Raw genomic sequence first — 26,423 nt, 5'->3', positions numbered from 1 at the left:
CCGGCACGCCATCATAGAGGCCGCAGGAGGAGGAGACAGGCGTCAGCCGTTCCTCAAAGCCCGGAGGAGGTTCCCGAGCTGGCCGCTGCCGTCCAGGAGGACGTTCCCGAGCGGGCCGCTGCCGTCCAGGAGGACGTTCCCGAGCGGGGCCGCTGCCGTCCAGGAGGACGTTCCCGAGCGGGCCGCTGCCGTCCAGGAGGACGTTCCCGAGCGGGCCGCTGCCGTCCAGGAGGACGTTCCCGAGCGGGCCGCTGCCGTCCAGGAGGACGTTCCCGAGCGGGGCCGCTGCCGTCCAGGAGGACGTTTCCCGAGCAGGCCGCTGTCGTCCAGGTGGACGTGCCCGAGGTTCCCGAGGCGGGGCTCGAGGTGGTTCTGGAGGCCGAGGCGGTGCCCGAGGCTGGGCCCGATGCCGAGACGGTGCCCGAGGCTGTGTCCGATGCCGAGACGGTGCCCGATGCCGAGGCGGTGCCTGATGCGGTGGCCGAGGCGGTTCCCGATGCAATGTCCGATGCCGAGGCGGTGCCCGTTGCCGAGGCGGTGCCCGAGGCGGTGCCCGATGCCGAGGCGGTGCCTGATGCGGTGGCCGAGGTGGTTCTCGATGCAATGTCCGTTGCCGAGGCGGGTGTCCGTTGCCGAGGCGGTGTCCGTTGCCGAGGCGGTGCCCGATGCCGAGGCGGTGCCCGTTGCCGAGGCGGTGCCCGATGCCGAGGCGGTGCCCGATGCCGAGGAGGCGGTGCCTGATGCGGTGGCCGAGGTGGTTCCCGAGGCAATGTCCGATGCAGAGGCGGTTCCCGATGCGATGCCCGAGGCCGAGGCGGTGGCCGAGGCAGAGGAGGCGGTTCCCAATGCGATGCCCGAGGCCGAGGCGGTGGCAGAGGCGGTTCCCGATACGAGGCCGAGGCGGTGCCCGATGCCGAGGCGGTGCCCGATGCCGAGGCGGTCCCCGATGCGGTGGTCGTTCCCGAGGCGGTGCCCTGGTCCGATGCCGTTCCTGAGGCCGTTCCTGAGGCCGTTCTTGAGGCCGTTCCTGAGTTCCTGATGCCGTTCCTGAGGCCGTTCTTGAGGCCGTTCCTGAGGCGGATCTACCTGTCTGTGTGCGTGTCGTGAGGAGGGCTGTGTTGGGAACAAGATGGCTCCGGAGGCGATACCCGTGTCCAAGGCCGTTCCCGAGGCGGTGCCCTTGTCTGAGGTCGTTCCTGATGCCGTTCCCAATGCCGTGACCGGGCCATCGCCACAGCCTGCTCCTTACTGGCTCCCCGATTGGCAGGTTCCGTTCGGGCCACTCAAATGGCGAATTCCTCCCTGGCCGTCTGCACAACGAGAATGGACTGATCCACCGTGGCCACCTGAACTGCCTGGTCCCTCGTGGTCCCCTGAACTTTCGGGTCCACCGTGGCCACCTGAACTGCCTGGTCCCTCGTGGTCCCCTGAACTTTTGGGTCCACCGTGGCCACCTGAACTGCCTGGTCCCTCGTGGTCCCCTGAACTTTCGGGTCCACCGTGGCCCCCTGATTTGACCAAGCCACCTGGGCTACCAGCGGAGCCATCGCTGCCGGTCCCAGTTCCCCTACACGGGCCTGGCCCGCCATCCCTCCCCCTGTTCTGCCCCCACCAGTCCACCTCCCTCCTGGTCTCTTTGTTTTGTGTTTATTGTGTTCTGAGGAGCATCTGGAAGCTGCTCCTTAGAGGGGGGGTAGTGTCACGGTGTCTGTTCTGTGTCTCCCTGGGTGGCCACTAGAGGTCTCACTTCCCCTTATTGTCACCTTCGTTAGAACTACATTTCCCACTAGCCTTATCTGTTCATCACTGTTCATTGTGTTCAGCTGTCACCACTTACCTTGTTTGCAGCTGTCTATAAATACCCTGGTTGTTTCTGTCATTGTTACGGAGTCCTTGTTGAATGTCACCCTGTGTTTTCCTGGTTCCCTGTTTTTTCGTGTTTCTGGATGTGGTTTATGTTTCTTGTGTTGGACGGATTACCTGGATGTTGACCTTTGCCTGGATGTTTTCTGATTATGGATTGCCTCAATAAAACACTGCACTTGGATCTACCTGTCTGTGTGCGTGTCGTGACAATGTGATGGTTTTGTATGTACATGTGTGTAGACAAATATAGGGAACGTTGTCACAAACCACTGTACTTCTACCGTTACACTCCAAGGCTGCTCTAAAAGGTAGGAAGCATAATTATGCGTCCTTCTCAAGTCAACGACAGCTTTGCAATGTAGGTCTCACTGCAAAAGTGTGATGTGCATGGAAGTGTTGTTTTTGTATTATTTATATACTATTTTTTATATATATATATATATATATATATATATATATATATACAGGTGCATCTCAATAAATTTGAATGTTGTGGAAAAGTTCATTTAATTCAGTAATTCAACTCAAATTGTGAAACTTGTGTATTAAATAAACTCAATGCACACAGACTGAAGTAGTTTAAGTCTTTGGTTCTTTAAATTGTGATGATTTTGCCTCACATTTAACAAAAACCCACCAATTCAACAAGTTAGAATACTTCATAAGGCCAATAAAAAAATAATAAAAAAAAATTTTTTAGTGAATTGTTGGCCTTCTGGAAAGTATGTTCATTTACTGTACATGTACTCAATACATTGTAGGGGCTCCTTTTGCTTTAATTACTGCCTCAATTCGGCGTGGCATGGAGGTGATCAGTTTGTGGCACTGCTGATGTGGTATGGAAGCCCAGGTTTCTTTGACAGTGGCCTTCAGCTCATCTGCAATGTTTTGGTCTCTTGTTTCTCATTTTCCTCGTGACAATACCCCATAGATTCTCTCTGGGGTTCAGGTCTGGTGAGTTTGCTGGCCAGTCAAGCAAACCAACACCATGGTCATTTAACCAACTTTTGGTGCTTTTGGCAGTGTGGGCAGGTGCCAAATCCTGCTGGAAAAATGAAATCAGCATCTTCAAAAAGCTGGTCAGCAGAAGGAAGCATGAAGTGCTCCAACATTTCTTGGTAAACAGGTGCAGTGACTTTGGTTTTCAAAAAACACAATGGACCAACACCAGCAGATGACATTTCACCCCAAGTCATCACAGACTGTGGAAACTTAACACTGGGCTATGAGCTTCTCCACCCTTCCTCCAGACTCAAGGACCTTGGTTTCCAAATGAAATACAAAACTTGCTCTCATCTGAAAAGAGGACTTTGGACCACTGGACAACAGTCCAGTTCTTCTTCTCCTTAGCCCAGGTAAGACGCCTCAGGAGTGGCTTAACAAGAGGAATACGACAACTGTAGTCAAATTCCTCAACAAGTCTGTATGCCTTGACCCCAGCCAAAGTCCATTCCTTGTGAAGTTCACTCAAATTCTTAAATCGATTTTGCTTGACAATACTCATAAGTCTGCGGTTCTCTCGGTTGGTTGTGCATCTTTTTCTTCCACACTTTTTCCTTCCACTCAACTTTCTGTTAACATGCTTGGATACAGCACTCTGTGAACAACCAGCTTCTTTGGCAATGAATGTTTGTGGCTTATCCTCCTTGTGAAGGGTGTCAATGATTGTCTTCTGGACAACTGTCAGATCAGCAGTCTTCCCCATGATTGTGTAGCCTAGTGAACCAAACTGAGTGACCATTTTGAAGGCTCAGGAAACCTTTGCAGGTGTTTTGAGTTGATTAGCTGATTGGCATGTCACCATATTCTAATTTGATGTTTTTAAAATGTTTCTTCTGTAAATAAATTATATATATATATATATATATATATATATATATATATATATATATATATATATATATATATATATATATACATATATATGTATATGTATAAAGTTTAAGATTTGCATATAATACTTTTTTTCAACTTTATTTCAAATACCAAAAATAATTTTCAATATGTCTCATATTTTTAAAATTATATGACAGAATTTTCTTTTTGTGTGTGTGCTTTTGTATATGTGTGTGTGTATATATATATAATAGCAAATTCTTTCTGTGCATTAACTGTTAAATTTAGTAGCCTTCAACATATTCTCAAATTTCAATAATTCAAATTTTAATAACTGTTTTTAAACACAGTAAGAAAAACATAAAAAAAAAAAAACAGGTGCTTGTAATTTTCTGTGAGAACACCATCCTCTAAATTACAGTGATTTTGTTTAACTCGACACAACACAATGCAATGTGTAATTCAAGATATGGATAAAACACCTGTGAAAAATCAATACAGAAAAATCTTTCATATTAACAGTACATTGGGCCCCATTTTTATAGTCATTTCCTAGAGTGAAGGTTATTGCTGTTTCAAAATGGCTGTGTATGTTATCCGTCTCTTTAAAGAATACGTGTAACTGTACACCTCACCACAGGCTGCAGTTGCCTTAATGTGATTAAGACTAGCGGGAAGATCACTGCCTCCAGTGTGTGTGTGTGTGTGTGTGTGTGTGTGTGCGCGTGTGCATGTCTGAGTGTGTTGGAAGTAATGGGAAGTAAGGCAAAGAAATGAAAGCATATTGTTGATAGCTGTAATCTGTCTTCCATCCATTCCATTCTGCTCCCCCTTTCTCAGCTCATATCCATAGCATTCTCTTCTCTCTCCCTCTACTCTTGTCCTGTCATTTCTGCTTTCATCATATTCTCACTCTTTCTACAGGAAAGCTGTCACGTCGTTCTCCAAAGACCCTGATTCAGCAAAAAATAATAAATCAATAATAAAAAATAGATATATAAATAAATAATAGAGCCTCAATTATGCATAAAGCTTTCCTGCATATTTCAGCCTGCCAATCAGAGCTTGGCAAGGCAGCAGAGAGCAATAGTCCATGCCGGGAAAATAAATAGCTGCCTTTGGGGCCCCATAATTTACCTCAGATTCATGCAATGTACTATATATTATATACATTTGATCGCGTCATGGTGATCAAAGCATATAAAACCAGAGGAACTGAAAATATGCTCATGTGACGACATGGCTGAGATAAAATACAAAAAAGATTAATTAATTATCTCATACTACACTAGTCAACCTTTGAAGTCTATCAAAACCTTTCATCAAAGTTGTCCTAAAACCTAAAACCAAAATGTGTTCTTTTCTTGGGACAACTTTGATGAACTTTTTTGATCCACTTCAAATGTTGACTACTATATTTTGACATTTAAATGTAACTTTACATTTTTTAAGAATCGAGCAACCACACAGAACACTAGAAATCACTGGGAGATTAAACCAAGTACATACTAAGTAACACAATGTGGGCAGGTATATGTTTGCATACATAACAACAGATGTTCCGTGGGATGAACATGTATAACATAAGAGTTTGTGTGTGTGGGAAAAAGAACATGAGAAAAAGTGAAATATGGTCTCTAATGAGAAACAGAAAGAGGAGGAGAAGTGAGAAGAACAGGAACAAAAGAAAAACATTTACACAGCAAGAACACTCCCTGAAAACAAATGGTGGGAAAGGAAGAGGATGAGGAATGGAGGAAGAGACTTACTAGAAAGCAAGAAAGTTAAAACAAAAGAATGGAATCGAGCGAGGGAGAGAGGACGTGCTTCTTAAAGGGATAGTTTAAAAATCAGTTTTAGAGTATAAATTTCCATTTGCATCAATTCAATATGATATCTATCCTTAGTCTATACAAATAAAAAATAATATATATATATATATATATATATATATATATATATATATATATATATATATATATATATATATATATATATACATGTTGAAGGTCTCTAGAACTTTGAGCATTTGGTTTTCGCACATAAAACTGGAGCATACAGTACATTTGCATACACACACACTCACACACACTCAATCAGATGTATCTCCAGCAGCTCTATGATAAATTATACAACAGAGAGGATAATTGGCACAGAGGGTCGCCGTCTGATTATAGTAATGTAAGTGTGGCTTTCATGTTTATATTGTAGGCATGGGAATGTATTCATCCAGGTTGATGCTCTAGTAAGTCAGATAGAGAAAATGGAGTAATGATGCTGAAAATTCAGCTTTGCATTACAGGAACAAATTACATTTTAAATATATATTCAAGTAGAAAACAGATATTTTAAATTGTAATAATACTTCACAATATTACTGTTTTGACTATGTTATAAAATCTTACTGACCCCTAACATTTGAACAATGCAGCACACACACAACTGAGACATCACACTACAGCCTTACAAAATTCATCTAGCCTCCACCAATTTTTAATGGTTGCTTTCGCCTATCCAATTCGCTTAGAGACAATCCCTGTTTCCATGTTTCTATTTTCTCTTCACATCAGTCTATCCATTCTCTTTTACTTCTCCCCACCAAAAATGAAAAAATAAAACATTGTAGAAGCTGCAATAGCTTTCAGCTGACGGTGCGTTTCTGGGCAGCTGCTCAGTGTCAGTTGTACAGACTGAGAATAAATTTCACCCTACAACTGGAACTGCCCAATCATCACCAAGTAATTTAGCTTATGATTTCACAATAGTGGTGTATTTGAGAGCCGTGTCCTACCTGGCAGGTTGCAGCCCAGGACTTCCATTCTCATTCCGATCCCTGCCGGAGACCAGCGCTCTGGATAGATGCGGATAAACTGTGCAGCCAGTTCCTCAAAACGTCTCAGCTCTGGGGTGTCATAGTGTGTGTTCCCCTCAAAAAGCTACAGAAAGAAAAGACGTTTTACACACACACTGAATATAGGCATCTGAACAGTTATGCATTCCAAATGGCCTGATTCCCTACTGGAATATCCTAGAAAATGGTTTTAGCTAATCATTTATGATGATTCATTGAACCAAGCTGGACTGATCAATTTGGACTACCATCTAATGGACTTGGTTTTTGACCTTGTAGACCATCTTAATCAAAATGGTAAAGACTGGTAGCAACAAAACTGAATATGTCATACATATTCTTAGAACAGTAACAAACCACTTACACTATCATTCAAAACTATGGGGTTGGTACGATTTCTAATTGTTGTAAATAAGCCTTTTACTATTTCAAATAACTGAAGCTGAATTTACAGCATCATTACCCAAGTCTACAGTGTCACATGATCCTTCAGAAATCATGTTAATGTGCTGTTTTGCTGCTAAAGAAACATTTCTTATTATTATCAGTTTTGAAAACAGTTGTGCTATTTTTTATTTCATTTTTTTGATAATTTTATAGAATCGGTGATACTTTATGTTTTTCACAATTCTTAAATGAATAGAAAAATCAGCATTTATTTGAAAAAGAGCATTTATTTGAAATAGAAATATTTAGTGACATTATAAATGTATTTACTGTCACTTTTGAGCAATTTAATGCATCCTTGCTGAATAAAAGTATTACTTAAATTACCGTTTACCCCAAATTTAGTTTTACAGTTTCATACCAGAAATAGTTTACCCCAATTTGAATTGTACTGTATGTTTATAAAATAAGCATTCTGCATATATTTATATTATGCTCTGGCCAAAATAAATACCTTGGGCATGCTAGTCTTGCTATCCATTACAAAGTTCCAGTCTTTCCCATTCAGGCTGTGTGCTAGACGGTACTTCCGAACGAAAGCCCGGTTCTCTGAGCTGGTTCCTCCTTCCCCACTCCGTGCTCCTTGGGTTATCACTCCTCGCACTGTCTTGGGTGTCCCGAGGTCCACTTGGAGCCATTCTTCTCCAGCTATAGGCTGGGCAGGGCCAGGAAACCAACCTGATCTGCTGGCCACCAGACGTGCTGCTCCAGGAGCCCAGTGAAGGTCCCTCACCGAGGAGGCTGAGATCTGGGAATCAGGGAGGAGCCCGGACAGCATTCCCTGGAGCTCTGAACAAGGAGCGTCTGAAAGAAAAGAGAATGAGAGAGAAGAACACACTTACTTCAGCCTTCAAATTATGAAATGGTCATGTAGCAGACACTGTTATCTAAAGTGTCTCACAGTAAACTTAATACAGTTCTCTGAATAAAACTGATGTGTTTTTTTTCTGCCTCGAGCTCCGTATTCTTCTTGTTGTTGTTTTTTTATTATTATTATTATTATTTTGTCTAAAGGTCCTAAAAAAAGGTTCCAAAATTAAATAAATAAATACATAAAAAATGCATGGATATGCACAAACATAGACTTGAGATCTTCAACAGAGGGGAATATTTTTAGGTATTTTTTTTTTTTTTAAACAGACAAGAGTTATATAAAGACCTCATAAATATGCATTGTATGTTAAGATGAAAACAAACCATGCAACTCTGAACAATCACCTGTAATTTGGCAACCATAAAGCTCAAAGCGCAGTGCAATGCCATTATTCCAGAGCTGTGGTCGAATACGAACAAACCGGGCCAGAACGGGGTGAGGAATACGATTCAAAACCACCTCAGATGGGTCAGTGTTGGCATGGAAAGTCTGCAACATAGAGAAAACACAGCACTGATTACACCTGCTGCAAAGCATCAGCAAAACTATTCTCTGATTTATTTTTATTTTTATTTAAAGGAGACACCCAGAAAGAGTTTTTCCCAAAGGAAGCATGTTATTTCATGATACTTCTATTTAGATTTTTTTTTTCTGTATGCAAAATATTCAGGACAAATGAAAATAAATATTATTCCTCCTGTTTTAAGAAGTATTCAGCTGAAGGACATCTTAGTTTGATATGTACAGTGGGAATGATGTACTAGCATGCTTGAAGCTTACCGGTGATGCTTGCTAATTCATGCATCACTCAAACTTACTGAACACAAGCCCCTAACCTTAAGTATTAAACTGTGGTATGTAACTTGTTTGTGCGCTGAACATCAATGAAATGTCAAACTGTGTAGCTTGTTGAGGAAAGGTGTGCATAGATTATACTTGTATCTGGGCAGATGACAAAATCATATCCATACATTAATCCAAGCTATATCCATCAGCTAGAACACCTTAGCAATGTCTTAACTGTTAGTTGCATAGAGTCACCCTACTTCAGTAAATGTAATTTTCTCTTTGCTGTTATCTTTTTTTCCCAAAGACATCCCTTAAAGCATGTTACAAATTAAAGGTGGGAACATTATAAAACTGCTGCGATAAAACACTCTGATCCACATACCACAGAACCATAAGAGATCCTACAGTTTTTCTATAAAGCATGATAAGGGGTAGATTAAATTAAACACTGGTGAAAAACCTCTAAAGATAAGAGAGGAAGTACCCATGTAGAGACAAATGGTTGACAGATAACGGAAATGTAAACCAACGTACTCTCAAAATGAGGAAAACACAAGACATGCAGTTAGTAAGCTCGAGGTTTAAGTCACATAATGGTATTACAACAAGATATGAGCTATCAAATCTGTAGATGAAGAAGAAGTAGTAAACATTTCTAAAGTTACTGAAAGTAACTGCACAACCGTCACAAGGATTCATGAAGCTAGTGACTTAAACAGGTGACCGCATTTTTAAGACCAGTCACCTGTTTTCTTCATTAATTAATGACAGTTTTAAACAAAACGGTTCAGTAAATAATTCAATGACTCACTCATAAAGAACCCTTGTTTCCTTACTGAACTAACAACAGTCATTTGAACTAATTGCATGAGCGCAATTAAAGAAAAGTCTTTTTGAATTGGTTGAATGAATGATTCAATCACGCAAATGTGCTCTGTTCATGAATGATTTGCTGTAAATGATTTAGCTGCTCATTTCTAAAGGGAGACACTTGGTCACCACCTACTGGCGCATTGATGTATACATAGGGCTTAAAAACAAATACACAGGAGATTGTAACTTATGACTGTTAAAATGGTTGAAAACACATGACCTTGCGCACACACACACACACATCCGCGTTCTTCCATCCATGTGGGAGGTTGAATGCTGGATGTGTCTTAGCCAACCGTAAACATTCCTCACCTGAGATCAAGTGTAACAGAGGCCAAGATGGGCTGTAAAGGCTTTCAAAAGTGAACACACACAGACACACAAGTATGCTGGCTTACTTACAAAGCTGCGACTATGACCGACACCAGTGAGGCAGTGAAACGGGCTGATTAAGTCAAGTGGCACTAGAAAAAGTAGTGGATTAGACGAAGACAAACAAAGAGTCTATTGAGTTCATTTTCACCACCGTTAAATTTCCCCCCATTCCTTTTATCCTCAAGGCCTAAACCTCATTCATCCCCATTGTTCGCCTCATCTTCTCTATCCAGTGGCCACAAGTCACGTCCCATCGAGAGTTACGGGCTCTGGGCAGAGCAATCCATATGGAAGAATCCCTTTTCTGTGCTATATGCTCAAGGCTCCAAATGCTCTATCAACTCAACTGTGTGAGTGTGTATGTGTGTGTGTGTGTGTGTATTCCCAGAAGGGGAATTCGGCACACTCACAAAGGACCACACTCATAATGCTTCAATGTTGCAGTGACGGAAGGGTGGAGAAGTGGGGGAAGGTTTTCTCAAACCCTTTTTTTAAAATGCTGATCTCGAATGTGTTGTGGCTGCTGAAGCCAGACAGACAGACAGTTGACTAGACGGATGACCCCTTTCCAGACGCTGCAATAGGACGCAGTCAGCCATCCAGCTCTGTGGCAAAACATCGTGGCAGCTCCACAGAGTTCACGGATAACGATGGAAGAGAAGACAGAGGTTAAACGAAAGAGACAAGGAGGAGGAGAACAGGGTCTGAGAGATGATAACACAGACCAATCAACAAGACTGAAAAAGCATGGGAAGGAAATATCAGAAATACCAGATGAATTGGAAAAATATGAGAAAGAAGGACTGGTCCCCAATCAGAGTAAATGGCTTATTTAATTTGACAGGAATTAACCCGAGGCTGAGCGGGATGGAAGTAGAGTCCATTCAGTGCAACTCATTCATTTCTGTGTAACCACGCCGAAACAAAAACTTGTGTAGGATTTAGTTTGAAAAATTTTCACTCAGAAATTGCTAATACATTACAAAAATAATACAAAAAAAACATGGAATTTGGGGGTAAAAAGACTAAAATAGTTTTTTTATTTATTTATTTTTTATACCAAATTTTGTTTTATTCATAATATAATAAAAATTAAAATAAATTAAAATAAATTCACAATTACAGTGCATTCTTGCATAAATATATGCAACATTTATTTTAGAAACTAATTTTAGAGTAAATTATTTGTATTTTAAATCATTCATAAAATAATGTTTATGTAAATGTTTGTTAATTATAACAAAATCTGTACATTTGCATGTCAAATTTAATTGGTAATGGTTTAGAAACTAATGATTACATTTACATAACACATGCATGAAAATGAAGTACATAATTTTTTTACATTATATGTGTAATTTCTGTGTATATAATTTGTAAAAAAATATAATAAAAAATTATAGCAAATTTACACAAAAATTTGATTATTTTGCAATTCATTTCAATTATGCTTAAAACATTCTTAAATGAAGCACTTATTTTTATGTAGTTAGGTATATTTCTCTCATTGAAACAATGTAATTGCATACATTTTCCTTGCTATATTTCTCTCATTGAAACAATGGAAAGAAGAAAAAGAAAAAAAAGAAAGAAAAAAAGAAAGAAAGAAAAAAGAGAAGAAAGAAAGAAAGAAAGAAAGAAAGAAAGAAAGAAAGAAAGAAAGAAAGAAAGAAAGAAAGAAAGAAAAAGAAATGGGTTGTAAAAATTAAATATGATCTTACCTCAGTAAAGACTGACATAATGAACTGTATTTCCATTCTTACAAGCCTTGTTCTTTTCACATCAAATGGCATCTACTAAAGACTATTAATCACACTAGAATTGGGTGTAGATCAAGCACAAGGAAAAGAAATATGGTCCAGTTAAAGAGAAGGTCAGGGGTCGAATTGCTTATGGTTAATGCATTAACGTTTTCTTCACCTGCAGAGATCAAAGATTCCATCAGTGGTTCACCAGCGATCTTTGACCCCTGTCAATGAGCCTAGTTACACAGTTCAAAGGTTAATTTAGATTATAAAGCCTGAGCAACCCATAATGCCTGACCAAGTCATCTTGAATAATGACCTTTTCCTGTACAATCAATCGAAGGCTATTTTTCTTACTTGATAATGGGAGATAATTTCTTTAGAACTGGCCTTTAGCAATGGCTTAAAACTTTCTTTCTAGATTGAGTTGTTGTATTTTTGCTGTGAAAAGGTTGTGCAATTTAGTGCACTAAATGATGAGTGCTAATGCTTTTGTATAGCCTAAAGATGTGTTTCATATTGACATGACCAAATTTCAAATAATCTATAGAGCTTAATCTTTAAGCTATTCAGTGTCGTAAACAAGAGCAAAATCTGCCTGACAACAAGAGAGTTGGCGACGGGTGACCCACGATGGGATGGTCCCGCCCATCCAGCTGAAGTAGAGCACTAGCTAGGGTAACTAAATAATTAAACCTGCCATGTTGTGTGTCTACGAGTGATAGATCATGAAATTATAAAGACCCTTTCCACTGTCCCTACAACGCTAGGAGGTGAAACCTTGCGTGGGTCCGTCTCCACCCCTGGGTCGGTCAGAACAGACATCCTATGCAGACTGCTAGGGGACAGAAGGTCTCGAGGTGTTTAAGTATTGATGAAAGTCATGAAAGTGTATGTCAGGCAAAAGACATGAGCAGAGAAACTAAGTTGAGAAAACAGTAAATGAGTCTTTTTCCCAAAGTTGGTTAAACCATGGCTCTTCTTTTAAAGGCTAGATACGTATCTGAACGGGAACAAAAGATTTCAGAGTAAATATCAAATGTACATTAGATTTATTATGACATGAAATTAATTAAAAAAGAAAATAAATAAAAACCTATAATACTGTTTATTAAAATTCATGTATATTAACTTTCTATTTATTTTTTGTTCAATGCCTTTAACCTATTTTATGTACATGGAGTACCTGATCATTTAAATAACTGTATAAAAAATGTCTTCATATAATTAATAAAATATTTTTGTTAAATAAATAAAACATATGAAAAAGAATCATCTGAATGAATTAATTAAATAAATAATATGCTTGTGTACTACTTTAAGCCCTCTGAAAAAATATACTCTCCAGTCCACATAATCAAATAAATTTAATAAAAAACATTTTTTTGTCAATAAATAGAAATAATGATACATTTAATGTCAGATAATGTACTAAATAAATATATAAAAGGTCCAATAAACATTGTTTTCCCCCTCAGCTGCACCAGAAACTATATGCTGGAAATCCTGCTAAACCAGCACTAATCAGGAAAAACCAAAATGGGAAATCATCAAGATGAAGTCCACCTGTTTTCCCTCACTCATCTCTAGATGAAGATGTTGACAGTTGAAGCTGGTTCCGGTTGGTGGCTCACCAGCCTTAAGCAACGTCTTGAAGAGAAGGAAAACAGACAATGTGTGTGTGAGGGAGACAGCAAATGAACACTGAAGTGTTCACTCCTCAACTATACCTGCTCCCCTCTGGTGAGCTTTCTCTCAATGGGGGAAAGAAATGACAAAACACCCCCCTTAATTCCAATTTCTTTTTGTCTTTCTCGTTTTCCATCTTCCTACATCTTTGTGTCTCTCCTCCCATCCTTTTTAACTCTCCCAATCGTCACTTTTCTGTCAAGTGCAGCAAACACAAAGGCTAAATGGCTTTATGTGCTATATTCATCATGTATCAAGTGACTGTGTGACAGATTTATTACTTGCTGTCCACAAGGGATTTATAGGAATTGTAATAATAAACAGTGTATGCTGCAATTTTTCACACTTGTGGGACCTTTTTGTGGTTTAGTGACTGTATATGTGTGTATGCAGTAATGCTGAGTGGTATCAAATATTCATGATGTATTTGCAATGTGTTCACTGTATGGGTAAAATTAAGCAACAAAGTGAATACTGTGATATTTTAAAGCGCTTTTTTCCTCAGAATAAGGTTACATTTGTTCCTTCTTCTGTGACTGGCAAGCACAAGAATGTAAAGACATATATATATATTAAATTAAATTAAATTAAAATTAAATTTATGCATTTAGCAGACTCTTTTATCCAAAGCGACTTACAGTGCATTCAGGCTATCATTTTTTACCTATCATGTGTTCCCGGGGAGTCGAACCCCCAACCTTGCGCTTGGTAACACAATGCTCTACCACTTGAGCTACAGGAGTACAAAAAACATATATATATATATATATATATATATATATATATATATATATATATATATATATATATATATATATATATATATATATAATATATATATATATATATATATATATATATATATATATATATATATATATACATATATATACATATATATATACATATATATACATATATATATACATATATATACATATATATATACATATACATATACATGTGTGTGTGTGTGTGTGTGTGTGTGTGTGTGTGTTTATGATAGAGCCGACAGCTCACTCTGCTTATACAAACCAAAATCCAACAACACACCTTAAGTATAAACAGCCAACATGTTGAAAGTGTCCATATGTCACTACACAGAAGAAAATGCATTCGACAAGGGTAATTAATCATTGATATTTAATCATTTAATTAATCATCAAGTGATTCCCTTATGAATAGATAGCAGAAAGGGACTGTAAAAATAAATCAATAAATAAATAAATAAATAAATACAGTAAAATGACCAACAATTTTAATTTTAATTTTTTTATATATATATTTTGCTATATAACTATATTCAGTGTTGACTGTATTTTAGTTTTTGCATTACTAAATATATATATTACAAAATTCAAATTATATCTTGATATTTTTTTTTTCATCAAGACATTTAATATGGTCAAAATGCAAATTTAAAAAAATAAATAAATAAGTAAAAAGCAAAAAAGCATGTAATTTACCAACTGTCATTATGTCATTAAATTGATCTTCCCCTATATGTTTCAAAATGATTAACAATAATAAATGATTCAGTATTCCAAGGATTCAAAATTGTCAAAGAAGTTTAACAATTTACATCTTAAACTCTATAATAAAAGTGGTTTGAGACCAGGATTAGTCTACATCCGGAGTGTTAAGCCCAGTCACATCTGCAGGTCAATATTACTTTCACGTGTGACTTATTCCAAAACAAGAGACTAATCTTTTAATCAAAAGCAGATCCACTAAAAAGACGAGCAAAAGGTTAATCCTAGCTCTTTTATTACATGGCGTCCCTTGGCACAACGTAAAGTTAAAATACATAAGCATCTTTCCGAGGCTTTGATTAAACTGTGGCCAGCACGGTTACAGTGGGATTAGTTGTCACGAAACGAGAAAGACGATCTTTCAAGCGACGGACAGCGTCAAAACAAATAGAGATTAGCATGTCATTGGGCAGATGGGGTAAATGAAGCAATGGCGGTCGATTGATGCTTTAATTACTAGCCGTGCTAATGCTAGCCAAACAAATGCATTTCTGTCGGGTTTGCTCAGTTGTGTCCTCATCATAATTTGACTTTGCTGCATTAATCTTCACAACCCAAATGCTGTATATCCTTCTTAAATATTTTATGATGAGGTACTGAGGCTTGTCCAAAGCTCTGTGATTGAATTTGGAAAATTCCTGCCTTCCTCAAAACTAAATTCATATTAGTCTTAATAGGATCAGTCTCAACTTATCTAGAAAGGGAAAATGATTTGAAACACAGTCTTCGAAATGGGTCAAATCCCTGAATTCCGGTAATGTGCGAACGCGTATCAGCATATCCCACGCTGATCCAGGTGTGACCGGTCACACAGGTGTGTTTACGGCAGGTAGCTCACAGGCATTAGGAACGGCCAGGGAGATAAGGGTGCAAAAAGGGCCTCATTGTTCTCCATCTCCAGATAACCATCTCTCAACCTGTTCCCATGTCACTTTCTCTGTTCAGACCAGCAAAGTTCACCTGGAACTTGAGTTGCTTCTTCCTGCAGATGCTCAGTTGCCTCCTACAGCAGCTTATGCTAATTAAATTCAATGGATTTGTGCTCAAATGGAATACCTATCTAATACCTTCTGATTTCATTAGAATAATCTAAGCACACATTTTTAGTGAAAAGAAAGGTCTAATGATAGTTTTTTAAAGGTGTGCTGGCAAAATAAGATTTTATTAGTATGTGACCTGGCTGGATTCACAATACACGAAGTTTCTAAAATGTTACATTATTATTATTTTTTATTTATTTACTATTATTACTAAAAAAAAAAAAAAGAAAAGAAAAGGAAAAAAGAAAATAAGAATATTTTGTATTCCCAGAACGACTTCTTAGAAATGTTCATTTCTTGGCAAGTGATCACAAGTACATTTTTATTTTCTAGCCTAAAAAATTAAGTAGACATACTTGTATCGAAGCCTGTTTCCGCCACTGAATAAAAATAAAAAAGGTCACAATTCAGACTTTTTTCTTATAATTGTGAGATATAAACTCGGAATTCTGAGAACATAATAGCCCCCTCCCCCCCCCCCCCAAAAAAAAATGGACTTTAACTCGAAATTGCAAGTTTGTATCACGCAACGCAATTCTGACTTTATAACTTGCAATTGCAACTCGCAATTCTGTCAAAAAAAAATTATAATAATCAGAACTGTGAGAAAATAAGTCAGAATTGCGAGTTTTTACCGTATAATTGTGACTATATCTCACAATTCTGACTTTATAACTCGCAATTGTGAGTTTATATCATGCAATTCTGAGAAAAACAGGAAGAATTGTGAGAAAAAAGTCAGAATTGCAAGTTTTTATCTCACAATTGTGAGTTTATATCATGCAATACTGAGAAAAAAAAAGTCATTTTTACCTATTTTTATTTTTTATTCAGTGGCGGAAATTGACTTCCATGTACTTGCTACCTAAAAATAGGTAAATGCATGATTAATTCACTGATAAATTTATCATAACGATTTACCAGGGCATTGAATTTGTTATATTAGACAGGAAAACGTCATGAGTAAGCTAATAAATAAGTTTTCCTAAGAATAAAATTAAGCGGTTCTTAAAATATTTAAATGCAATTCTAAGCAATACAAATTAATGTGAATTCATAATTTAAGAAAAAAATTCTAGAATGTTCTTACAAATTTCTCTTAATTCTCGTGAATCCAGTCTCAGCTCTATAAGTGTTGTTCCTACAAATGGATTATTTCTTTGTATTTGTGTTTTCTTTGTCAGTTGTAAACACATAGTGAACACAAACGTATTGCATGGTCCTTACCTTATGGTTTTTGCCGTGCCGATAGATCATCCAGTCCTCTCCATTAGTGCTGACTTCCAGTTTGAAGGTGGTGACGTAGTAGGACTTATGGGTCTCCTTGGAAATGGCTCCTTGGGTAGCGATCCCGGTCAGTACCTTGAGGAAGTGAAGATCCACCTGGGAAAGGAGAGTGATTGATGAAAGTGGGAAACAGGGAACGATAACAAACTTAGCTTCTTTTGACAGCCGATCAATGAGGATTTCTGATATGAGTAATGAACAGTCCCTTTGCAGTTAATAAATCTATTTTGAAGATGTATATAGAAAACAAGTTTATTCTCCCAGTGAAGCCATATCTGTGTCTGAAAAAGCAAGGGTGCTATTTTAAAACCACAGTCATTTTACCACAGTAAACCAGACCTACACTTCACAATTCAGCATGAAAACCATCTACAGACATGAATTCCAGTGGCGGCAACAGCAAAATGCACAAATAATTACATTCATTTATGCTAATGTTCATTATAAACAATTTCACCAAGTAATTTAGTGTGTTAGTCTAGCTTTAGGCTGTTTATGGTTGCAAAAACCTTGATATATTATTATTATTACACTTAAGCTATGCTTATTCATGATTTATTGCATATTTATTGAATACACTACCATTTGGAATAATTTTAATCATTTTCATTTTAACTAATGCTAATCAAGTCTGTATTTATTTCATCAACAATATAGTAAAATTATAATATTGTGAAATATTTAGGGCTGTCAAATGATTAATCACGATTAATCACATCCAAAATAAAAGTTTTGTTTACATAATATATGTGTGTATACTGTGTATATTTATTATGTATATATAAATACACACACATGCATGTATATATTAAGAAGAATATGTTATGTTTATATATTAAAAATATTTTATATATAATATAAAATATAAGAATTTAAATATATAAATGTATATACATGTATAATATTTTATAAATATATAATTTATGTGTGTGTATTTATATATACATAATAAATATACCCTGTACACATACTTATATTATGTAAACAAAACTTTTATTTTGGATGTGATTAATCGTGATTAATCATTTGACAGCCCTAGAAATATTATTTCAATTTAAAATAACTGTTTTCTATTTGAATTTCTATTCAAATGTAAAATATTCCTGCGATACAAAGCTGAATTTTCTGCATCATTACTCCAGTCTTTAGTGTCACATGATCCTTCAGAAATCATTCTAATACACTGATTTTCTGCTCAAGAAACATTTCTGATTATTATTAATGTTATGCTGCTTTAATATTTTTGGGAAAACTGTGGTATTATATACACTACCGGTCAACAAATATCTATGTTGAGTGATACTTTATGTCATTTTATTTTATATAAAACATTCAACTTTGACACAGTACATTCAAGTAAATTGCAATAAAAGTCAAATTAAACAAAATACTGTAAATCTGTCAAATTTAAGAAGGAATGCTAGCCGTTTGGATGCAGGTGAGGGGTGTGGGGAGAGACACTATGAACTCTGAAATCAATAGCACTGGAGAAGGTTGCTAACTACGGATTTCTCTAGACCGTCCTCATCCATCATCGAGCAGTTACCATCACAGCAACCTTCCGTGCATCATCGGTCTGCACCAGCACAACAAACACTGCGCTCAAGCTGAGGGGCGTATGCTGATGTGCAAGATGGAGTGCTCTATTGAAGGTGTAGAAGATTCTGGAAATGTAGTGGTGTGTAGGAATATACCACACGTGTGTGTGAGAGAGAGATTGAGAATCCCAGTGAATTAAAGGGAACAAATCAAGGACAGGGTAAATGGCTTTTTTAATGTGACTCAAATGAGGCTGTGAAGGACAGAATCGTTTAATATGTGTTAATATCTTAAAGTCAACAAATGCAACCCATTTTTCATTCATAACATGGCATATTTCTAGATGAAACAATGCTACAGTTTGGGGCAGGTCTGATTTTTTTTTTATTTTTTTTTTTTATTATTTTTTTTTTTTATTAATACAGTTATTTATTATTATTTTTAAGAAATTCATATTTTTATTTAGCAAGGATGCATCCAATTGGTCAAAAGTATTTATAATTAATTATAATGTTACAAAATATTATTTTTCAAATAATTGCTGTGCCACAAAAATTCCACAAAAATATTAAGAAGCACAACTGTTTTTAACATTGATAATAATAGTAATGTTTTTGAGCAGCAAATCAGCATATTAGACTGTTTTCTGAAGGATCATGTGACACTGAAGACTGGAGTAATAATGCTGAAAATTCAACTCTGCATCACAAGAATGACTTACATTTTAAAATACATTAAACACAGACAACATTTCATTTAAATTGTAAAAACATTTAACATTATTATTGTTTTTACAGTATTTTTGATCAGATAAATGCAGCAATTACTTTTGAACGGTAGGGTATATTTGGATAAAACATTACAAAAATTAAATTTTCCTGTAGAGTAAGAAAGAAAAGTGAATTACAAATAAATAAATATATAAAATTATGGTCTGACATTGAAGTATGCCTCATTAAAATCATTCAGCAAATTATGCAAAACTGAACTAATTATATAAATTTGTGCTTTTAATAGTTTATGAATGATGCCAATTAAACAAATTACACTTCCATCACCTCTCTTTTTTTGCAACAAATTAAACATTTTATTTGCCAAAAAGTTATACAAATGAAATGTTGCAGGAATGTCAAATGCACCAATAAGTTCGAGAGTATGACTGGCTCACCTGTATGTATTCCTTGTTGCTGTCCTCAGCAGGCGTCCAAGCGTTGTCCTCGTTGTTCAGACGTGCCTGACGGGGCTGCCAGCGACTATCATAAAACGAGCTGGACGCTGAAATCTGATCATCAGAGATCTTACCAGACTCCATTCCAAATGCATTGCTACAGTGAAATGCTGAATAAGCAAGAGATATTAATTCAAACTAAATGCATGTACTTTTTAAACTGTATTTTTTAAATATATTTATCTTTCTTCTTATTACTGTATTTACATGTATTTGATTCTTAATTTATATTTTTAAATATATAAAATAATAAAATTAAATGCATTTAACTTTGCATTTAACAGGCTGAACACATCCCTTGTCTGTCATTAGTCAACTAAACAGATAGTCCCGCCTCCAAACACAAACTATTGGTCTAATGTAATTAACAAACATAACATGGATAATGTTTTGCATCATAGTATTTTCTTTTTAATTGCTGGGATAGACGACTGAAATGATCAGAAAATTATACACTTCACCTACAAAAACGATACTTACTGTCACTAATTTCCTTGCGAGTCATGTTATAGCGGGCAGAGAAACCATCTTTGGCCACGGCCATGTCAGTGTGGAAGGAGAGCGACAGAAGGCCTGTGGAAGACTGGATCTCTGGAGGGATCTTCGTCCCACAGTATCGTCCGATCAGAGGTCCCACTGAACACAAGAAAGGAGGGAAATGAGCTGATCTGAGATCAGTTAGACAGGCTAGAAGCGGTTCTCAGTGTGAAGTGGATCTGCTGAGGCATCGCGTGCCTCAAATTCCCTCGGCTCCATGGATTACGAGCTTTCCTCACAGTATTCCTCTGATTTCTCTCCTGCTTATCCCTGATTTACTGTCCCCCTCCTTTGCTCATGTGATCCCTGGATGTCAGCACGACAAGAGCTGAGTTTGATCCCAGATTGATAGCGTGCAAGATGGGAAGCCAAGAAATTTGGCTTACTGTGCGAATGGTTGAGATGTTCACAATTCTATGAACACTGTATCTTCTACACACTATTAGTGTGATTTGATAAAAGATATGAGGGAAAAAGGTAAGAAATCACAGAAACATTTTTAAATAAAAGTTTATTATGCTCTTATGCTTACCAAGGCTGCATTTACTTGATCAAAAATATAGTAAAAAATGTAATATTGTGAAATATTTGTACAATTTAAAATGACTGTTTTCTGTATGAATGTATTTTAAATGTTAATTTATTCCTGTGATGCAAAGCTGAATTTTTAGCATCATTACTCTTCAGTGTCACATGATCCTTCTGAAAAATTTGAACATGCCGATTTGCTGTTTAAAAACATTTATTATTATCAATATTGAAAACAGATGTGCTGTTCAATAATTTTCTAGACAATGTGATACTTTTTTTTTTCATGGTTCACTGATGAATAGAATGTTCAAAAGAACTGCATTTATTCAAAATTTAAATCTTCTGTAACATTACTGTCACTTCAGATCTATTAAATGCACCCTTGTTGAATAAAAGTACTAATTTATTTAAAAAATAAATAAATAAATCATACTGATCCCAAACTTTTGAACAGTAGTTTGTGTATGTATACAGTATATGACTAAAATACAGGCACTAACCTTGTGGCAGGCCGTCCCAAACATCCAGCCAGTCATACTTGCATTCTCCTTCCCCCAACAGCAGAGGGTCGTTTTCCAGGTCAAAGGTCTGGAAGGTGAGTGTGACCTCCGTCTGAGGAGGAGAGATGATGATGAAGGAGCACTCCAAGTTATGAGGGTACTTGTCAGGGAAACCAGGAGACTCAATCACTCCGGTTGGAGCGCTGAAATTTCGGAAACAGTGTTCGGCTCCTTCAGAACAAACAGAAACACAAAAGAGAAACATGGATTAAAATAACATGACTGATTTTTTTTTTTTTTTTTTAAATGTAATATATACATATATATATCCTGTATATTTTTTAAATATATTTCCGGAAGGGATCTTCAGCTTAGAAAGCAATGAATAAACTGAGTTTGTTAAATAAAAACATGTGTGACCCTGGACCACCAAACCAGTCATAAGTGTCAATTTGATGTATGGTTTGTTAGGATAGGACAATATTTGGCCGAGATACAGCTATTTGAATATGTGCAACAAAAAAAAAAAATTCCTTAGGAATGCATATTACGAATCAAAAATGAAGTTTTGATATATTTTCAGTAGGAGATTTACAAAATATCTTCATGGAACATGATCTTTACTTAATATCCTAATGATTTTTGGCATAAAAGAAAAAAGTATAATTTTGACCCATACAATGTTTTTTTTTTTTTTTGGCTTTTGCTACAAATATATCCATGCTACTTAAGAGTACTTTGTGGCCCAGGGTCACATTTGTTGTAAACGTATGTGTTTCACCAAAGAGACACATTTTCCAAAGTAAGCAATTCCTCAACCACTCGTAAGCCTTTTGAGATTTTCTGGTGAATGTGGCTGCTCTTGTTCAGAGGTGTGCTGCGGTGCTGTATTCTGTGCATGTGTTTACCAGACACACTCGAGCGAGAGAATGTCATAAAATGAAAGCGTGGTTACTGATTCCTGGCCTCGGAGAGCTCTCGCACGCCCCTCTCCCCACTAATTCACATTTCAAACTGCTGTTCAACCTCTCCACTCCCCTGCTCACGATGCCACCGCGCTCGGCATGCTGTCTGAATGAGACGCAGAGAAAACAAGCGTGAATATTAGGCGGAGGGAGACAAAGAGAGATTAAACCAAACAAACAAGACTAAGTGGGTGGCAGAAGATGGACGCAGTTTGTAAAGTATACAGATTATGCACGGCACTCACCTCGCTCAAATGTGCTGCCCATCATGCCTTGCTCTCAAACATGGTAGAAACAAACCTATAGGTGCTAACAGTGTAACTGGACAAAAGATTAAGGAGGAACCAGAGCCATATTTAGGGATTAGAATATCATAGAAATGGCCACTTATGATGTTTCATGACATTAGGGTCAGAACTTTTTCAAGGGGTAATTTTTACTATTAAAATAATATAATGAAAAATAAATAAATAAATAAATACATTTCTATATGTTTTCATTATGTATACATTTATGATCATACACTTAACATATTTACATATTGCTTTTCAATTAATTCAATTAATTAGTAAAATAATATTATGCTACAAAAAATTATATTATAGAACAACAATTAAAATAGTATATAATACATATTTATATAAAATATATAATATTTATAAAATAAACACATAGATTATTGAAACTATACATTTGTATTAACTATAAATTTGCATATGTTTTTTATTTATTTATACATTAATATACAAATGCTTTATCAGTACTTTTAACATGTTTCAATAATACATATACTCGATATTTACATATACATATTTAATATTTATCAGATAATGAAAAGAAACATTCTTAAAAATTTGAAATAAGTAAATAAATGTAAATATGAATAAATGATTGAATTAATGAATGTGTGTGTTTATATTTATTTATACATAAATATACAAATATCAGTAATTATAATAATATAAGTATAACTATAATAATGTAATACTAAAAATTATATAAATATATACACATATATAAATATTTAATATTTATCAAATAAATAAATTGAAAATTATTACAAATTCTAAATGTAACTATATATATATATGTGTGTGTGTGTGTGTGTGTGTGTGTGTGTGTGTGTGTGTGTGTGTGTGTGTGTGTGTGTGTGTGTATGTGTGTGTGTGTGTGTGTTTGGGATATTTTGAAGCTCAGTGGCCCGTCATCTATACAGTATATGGAAAAGAACAACATGATCCTCCAGCCTAACATGTTCATTTGTGGTGTTCAGAGGGAACAACGTCCTACAGGTTTGGAATTACATGAGGATGACATCATTTTTTGAGCAAATGATGACAGAATTGTCATTTGTTAGTGGACTGTCCCTTTAAGAAGCTCTGAGACGGGCTCCGGTGTCTAACACAGCCACTACAATCAGATTTTTCTCAGTAAAGCCATGTGCAAATTACTCATGGTCTCTCTTGTTTGTTTCTCGCACCAGTGATGCCATCTAACCGATGCTGTTTCCTCCACTGCAGTGTTCCTTGTGGTAAACAGCCTGTGAGGAGGGCAGCAAATTACCCAGAATTCTATAAAAAGAAGAGACAGGCCTTATACTGTAGGTACTTGTGGAGGCTGTCAAGAGGTCAGTGTCTCGACGTGCCTAATGAGGAGCATCGGACCTGTGCAACTCCAGGCCAAATGAACAGCAGGTTCCAGTGTGTTTGTGACACTCAACACACATGTGAGTGACGGTTGGTACCACAGTAAATGTATGTGTTGGATACACATGCTCACTTGAACACAGACAAAAACCCCAGGAAGCCACACAAGCAGGAGGAAAGCACAAATGAGACGAGGTGCAGCGTAGCGCACATACAAACGCACACAAGCCTTCCTGCTTTTCAAACGCTACCTTCGCTCTCCCACACACAGTGATGTAAATATCACTGCTTCGGCTTGTGTGGAGGACAGTTACACCATGCCTCCCTATTACACAAAGAAAGCACTTTTAACAAGAGAAATCTGAATCATTTGCAGAAAATTCAATGCAAATGATAAAAAGAAGAACATAGGAGAGAATGGGGTAAGATGAGCCACACTTATATATATATTATCATATTGAGACAAATACATTTTCTTAAATACATAAACACTTATAAAATGTATTTACTGAAGATTTGACCCAAATCATGTGCCTCATATTTCACCCACAACCACCACTGTTAAAAACACCCTGTATTAAATGGCTAATCTTAATCATTTTGGTAATATATAAGTTATATATAAGTAATATATAAGTTTAAAATACGTTTTCTGACTGATCTGTCTAAATGTGTTTAGAATTAAATGTACTTTTACCTATGATTATGATTTCATATTTTCATATATATTTGTACAATACAAAATGAAGGATGTATTTATAGGATGTAGCAGCGATAAGCAGCAATAACATAGTGATCATTTTCTGTATGAGTTTATCAGTGTCTCACATTGTTCTGGAGCAATTTTGTCCCACTCTTCTTTACTATACGTTGCTCCAGTTTATTGAGGTTTCTGGGCATTCGTTTATGCACAGCTCTTGCCTCAGCAATTCAGTCAGGATATGGTCTGGACTTTAACTGGGCTACTGCAACACCTTGATTCTTTTCTTTTTCAGCCGTTCTGATTTGCTGCTGTGCTTGGGATCATTGTCCTGTTGCATCACCCAATCTTGGCCAAGCTTTAGCTCTCAGATGGATGGCCTCACATTTGACTCTAGAATACTTTGGTTGGCCTAGATTTAGCTATTTTTGCTATTATAGTTTTAAATCAATATTTTGAACTTCACAGTAAGTATTTATTTTTCTTTATATGACAGAAGAGACCATGGTGTTTGTGAAAGGTTTGTGTCTGTGTTTGTTCTAAATTAAGTTCTTCATTTAGTGATTCTTAGTCTCCTCTAGTAGTGGGTCGTCCCATCAAAGTCCGCTTCTATTCCTCCACTTGGCCGGCTGCCCCGCACACTCAAGCTTGCCATGCATACCGCCACTGCATGAGTGCATTGTGTATGTGTGTAAAGCACAGTCACGGGGAGCATGCATGCATGAGCAGCCCCTCTTACTGCTTATTAGTTCATGCTTCTGAACACACCAAAAACAGTCTCTTTCTTCCTTCTCCTCCTCCTCGGGACATGCCTCCCGCTGCGGTACAGTGTCTGCGGCCTGCCTGTCACAACAGTTGACCGTACGGTAATGGAGGAGGCGTGGCAATGAAAGGGTTAGTTGCTGGGCAGAAACTGGAGTGGCGTGAGCCTCGTGCTCAAACGTGCGAGGGATTTTCCCCTTCTGTCACTCGTTCAACTGACCTCTCGCAGGACGACAAAGTCTGTGTTCACTCACCGCATCATTCACATGCTTTCACCAGTCGCTCGAGATCACCTTGATGTCAGTGAAACTCTGATGGTGCTGCTTTCTGTCTTTCATTCATCCCAGGAATTCAATTCACAATAAAAATAACATGCATCTAACCGTTAAATTGAACGAATAAATGGAAAATTGCCATTCTGCTATGCAGAGTGAATGGCAGTGATTTTTTAACAAATAACAAATGGAACATTTTCCAGGATGATTGGTTATGGTTTATTATGGTCTGCTGTAGAGTTTTGTAAGATTAAATGGCTTTTTAATAGATTATCTGTGCTTACAATTAAAAAAGCGTTGCTCAGGGACACTTATTAAGCTAGGTTAAGTTTCAAATCTGCTTTTGGGATCTACGTGGAAGAAGAATTGAGAACAGCACTTGAGTCAGGATTGAACATGATGTTTTACAGCTGCCACCAGTTCAGTATAGGCATCTGACACTATATACTGGACAAATATATAATTATTATAATACACTACCAAAATTTTTAATACCACTACAAGATTTCTTTGTGCTATTAGGAAACTTTACTCTC

General features: G+C 37.1%; 1 protein-coding gene across 3 annotated transcripts in view; it reads right to left on the bottom strand.

Annotated features, from left to right (window-relative positions):
- Positions 1 to 26,423, bottom strand: part of LOC109069615 (neuropilin-2-like) — a 77,684-nt gene that overhangs the window by 23,645 nt on the left and 27,616 nt on the right. For all 3 annotated transcript variants that reach the window (XM_042716999.1, XM_042716997.1, XM_042716998.1), the window contains exons 4-10: positions 21,540 to 21,770; positions 20,452 to 20,607; positions 19,912 to 20,081; positions 17,145 to 17,300; positions 8,219 to 8,363; positions 7,455 to 7,804; positions 6,494 to 6,638 (exon numbers count right to left, since the gene is read on the bottom strand). In XM_042716999.1, coding sequence (XP_042572933.1) covers positions 6,494 to 6,638; positions 7,455 to 7,804; positions 8,219 to 8,363; positions 17,145 to 17,300; positions 19,912 to 20,081; positions 20,452 to 20,607; positions 21,540 to 21,770 — 1,353 coding nt within the window. The remainder of the gene's footprint in view (positions 1 to 6,493; positions 6,639 to 7,454; positions 7,805 to 8,218; positions 8,364 to 17,144; positions 17,301 to 19,911; positions 20,082 to 20,451; positions 20,608 to 21,539; positions 21,771 to 26,423) is intronic.

This window comes from Cyprinus carpio, chromosome B1 (genome assembly GCF_018340385.1).
Source record: "Cyprinus carpio isolate SPL01 chromosome B1, ASM1834038v1, whole genome shotgun sequence".
NCBI classification, from domain to species: Eukaryota; Metazoa; Chordata; class Actinopteri; order Cypriniformes; family Cyprinidae; genus Cyprinus; species Cyprinus carpio.
The sequence above is the reverse complement of the archived record's forward strand: the minus strand, read 5'-3'. Positions and strand labels throughout refer to the sequence as shown.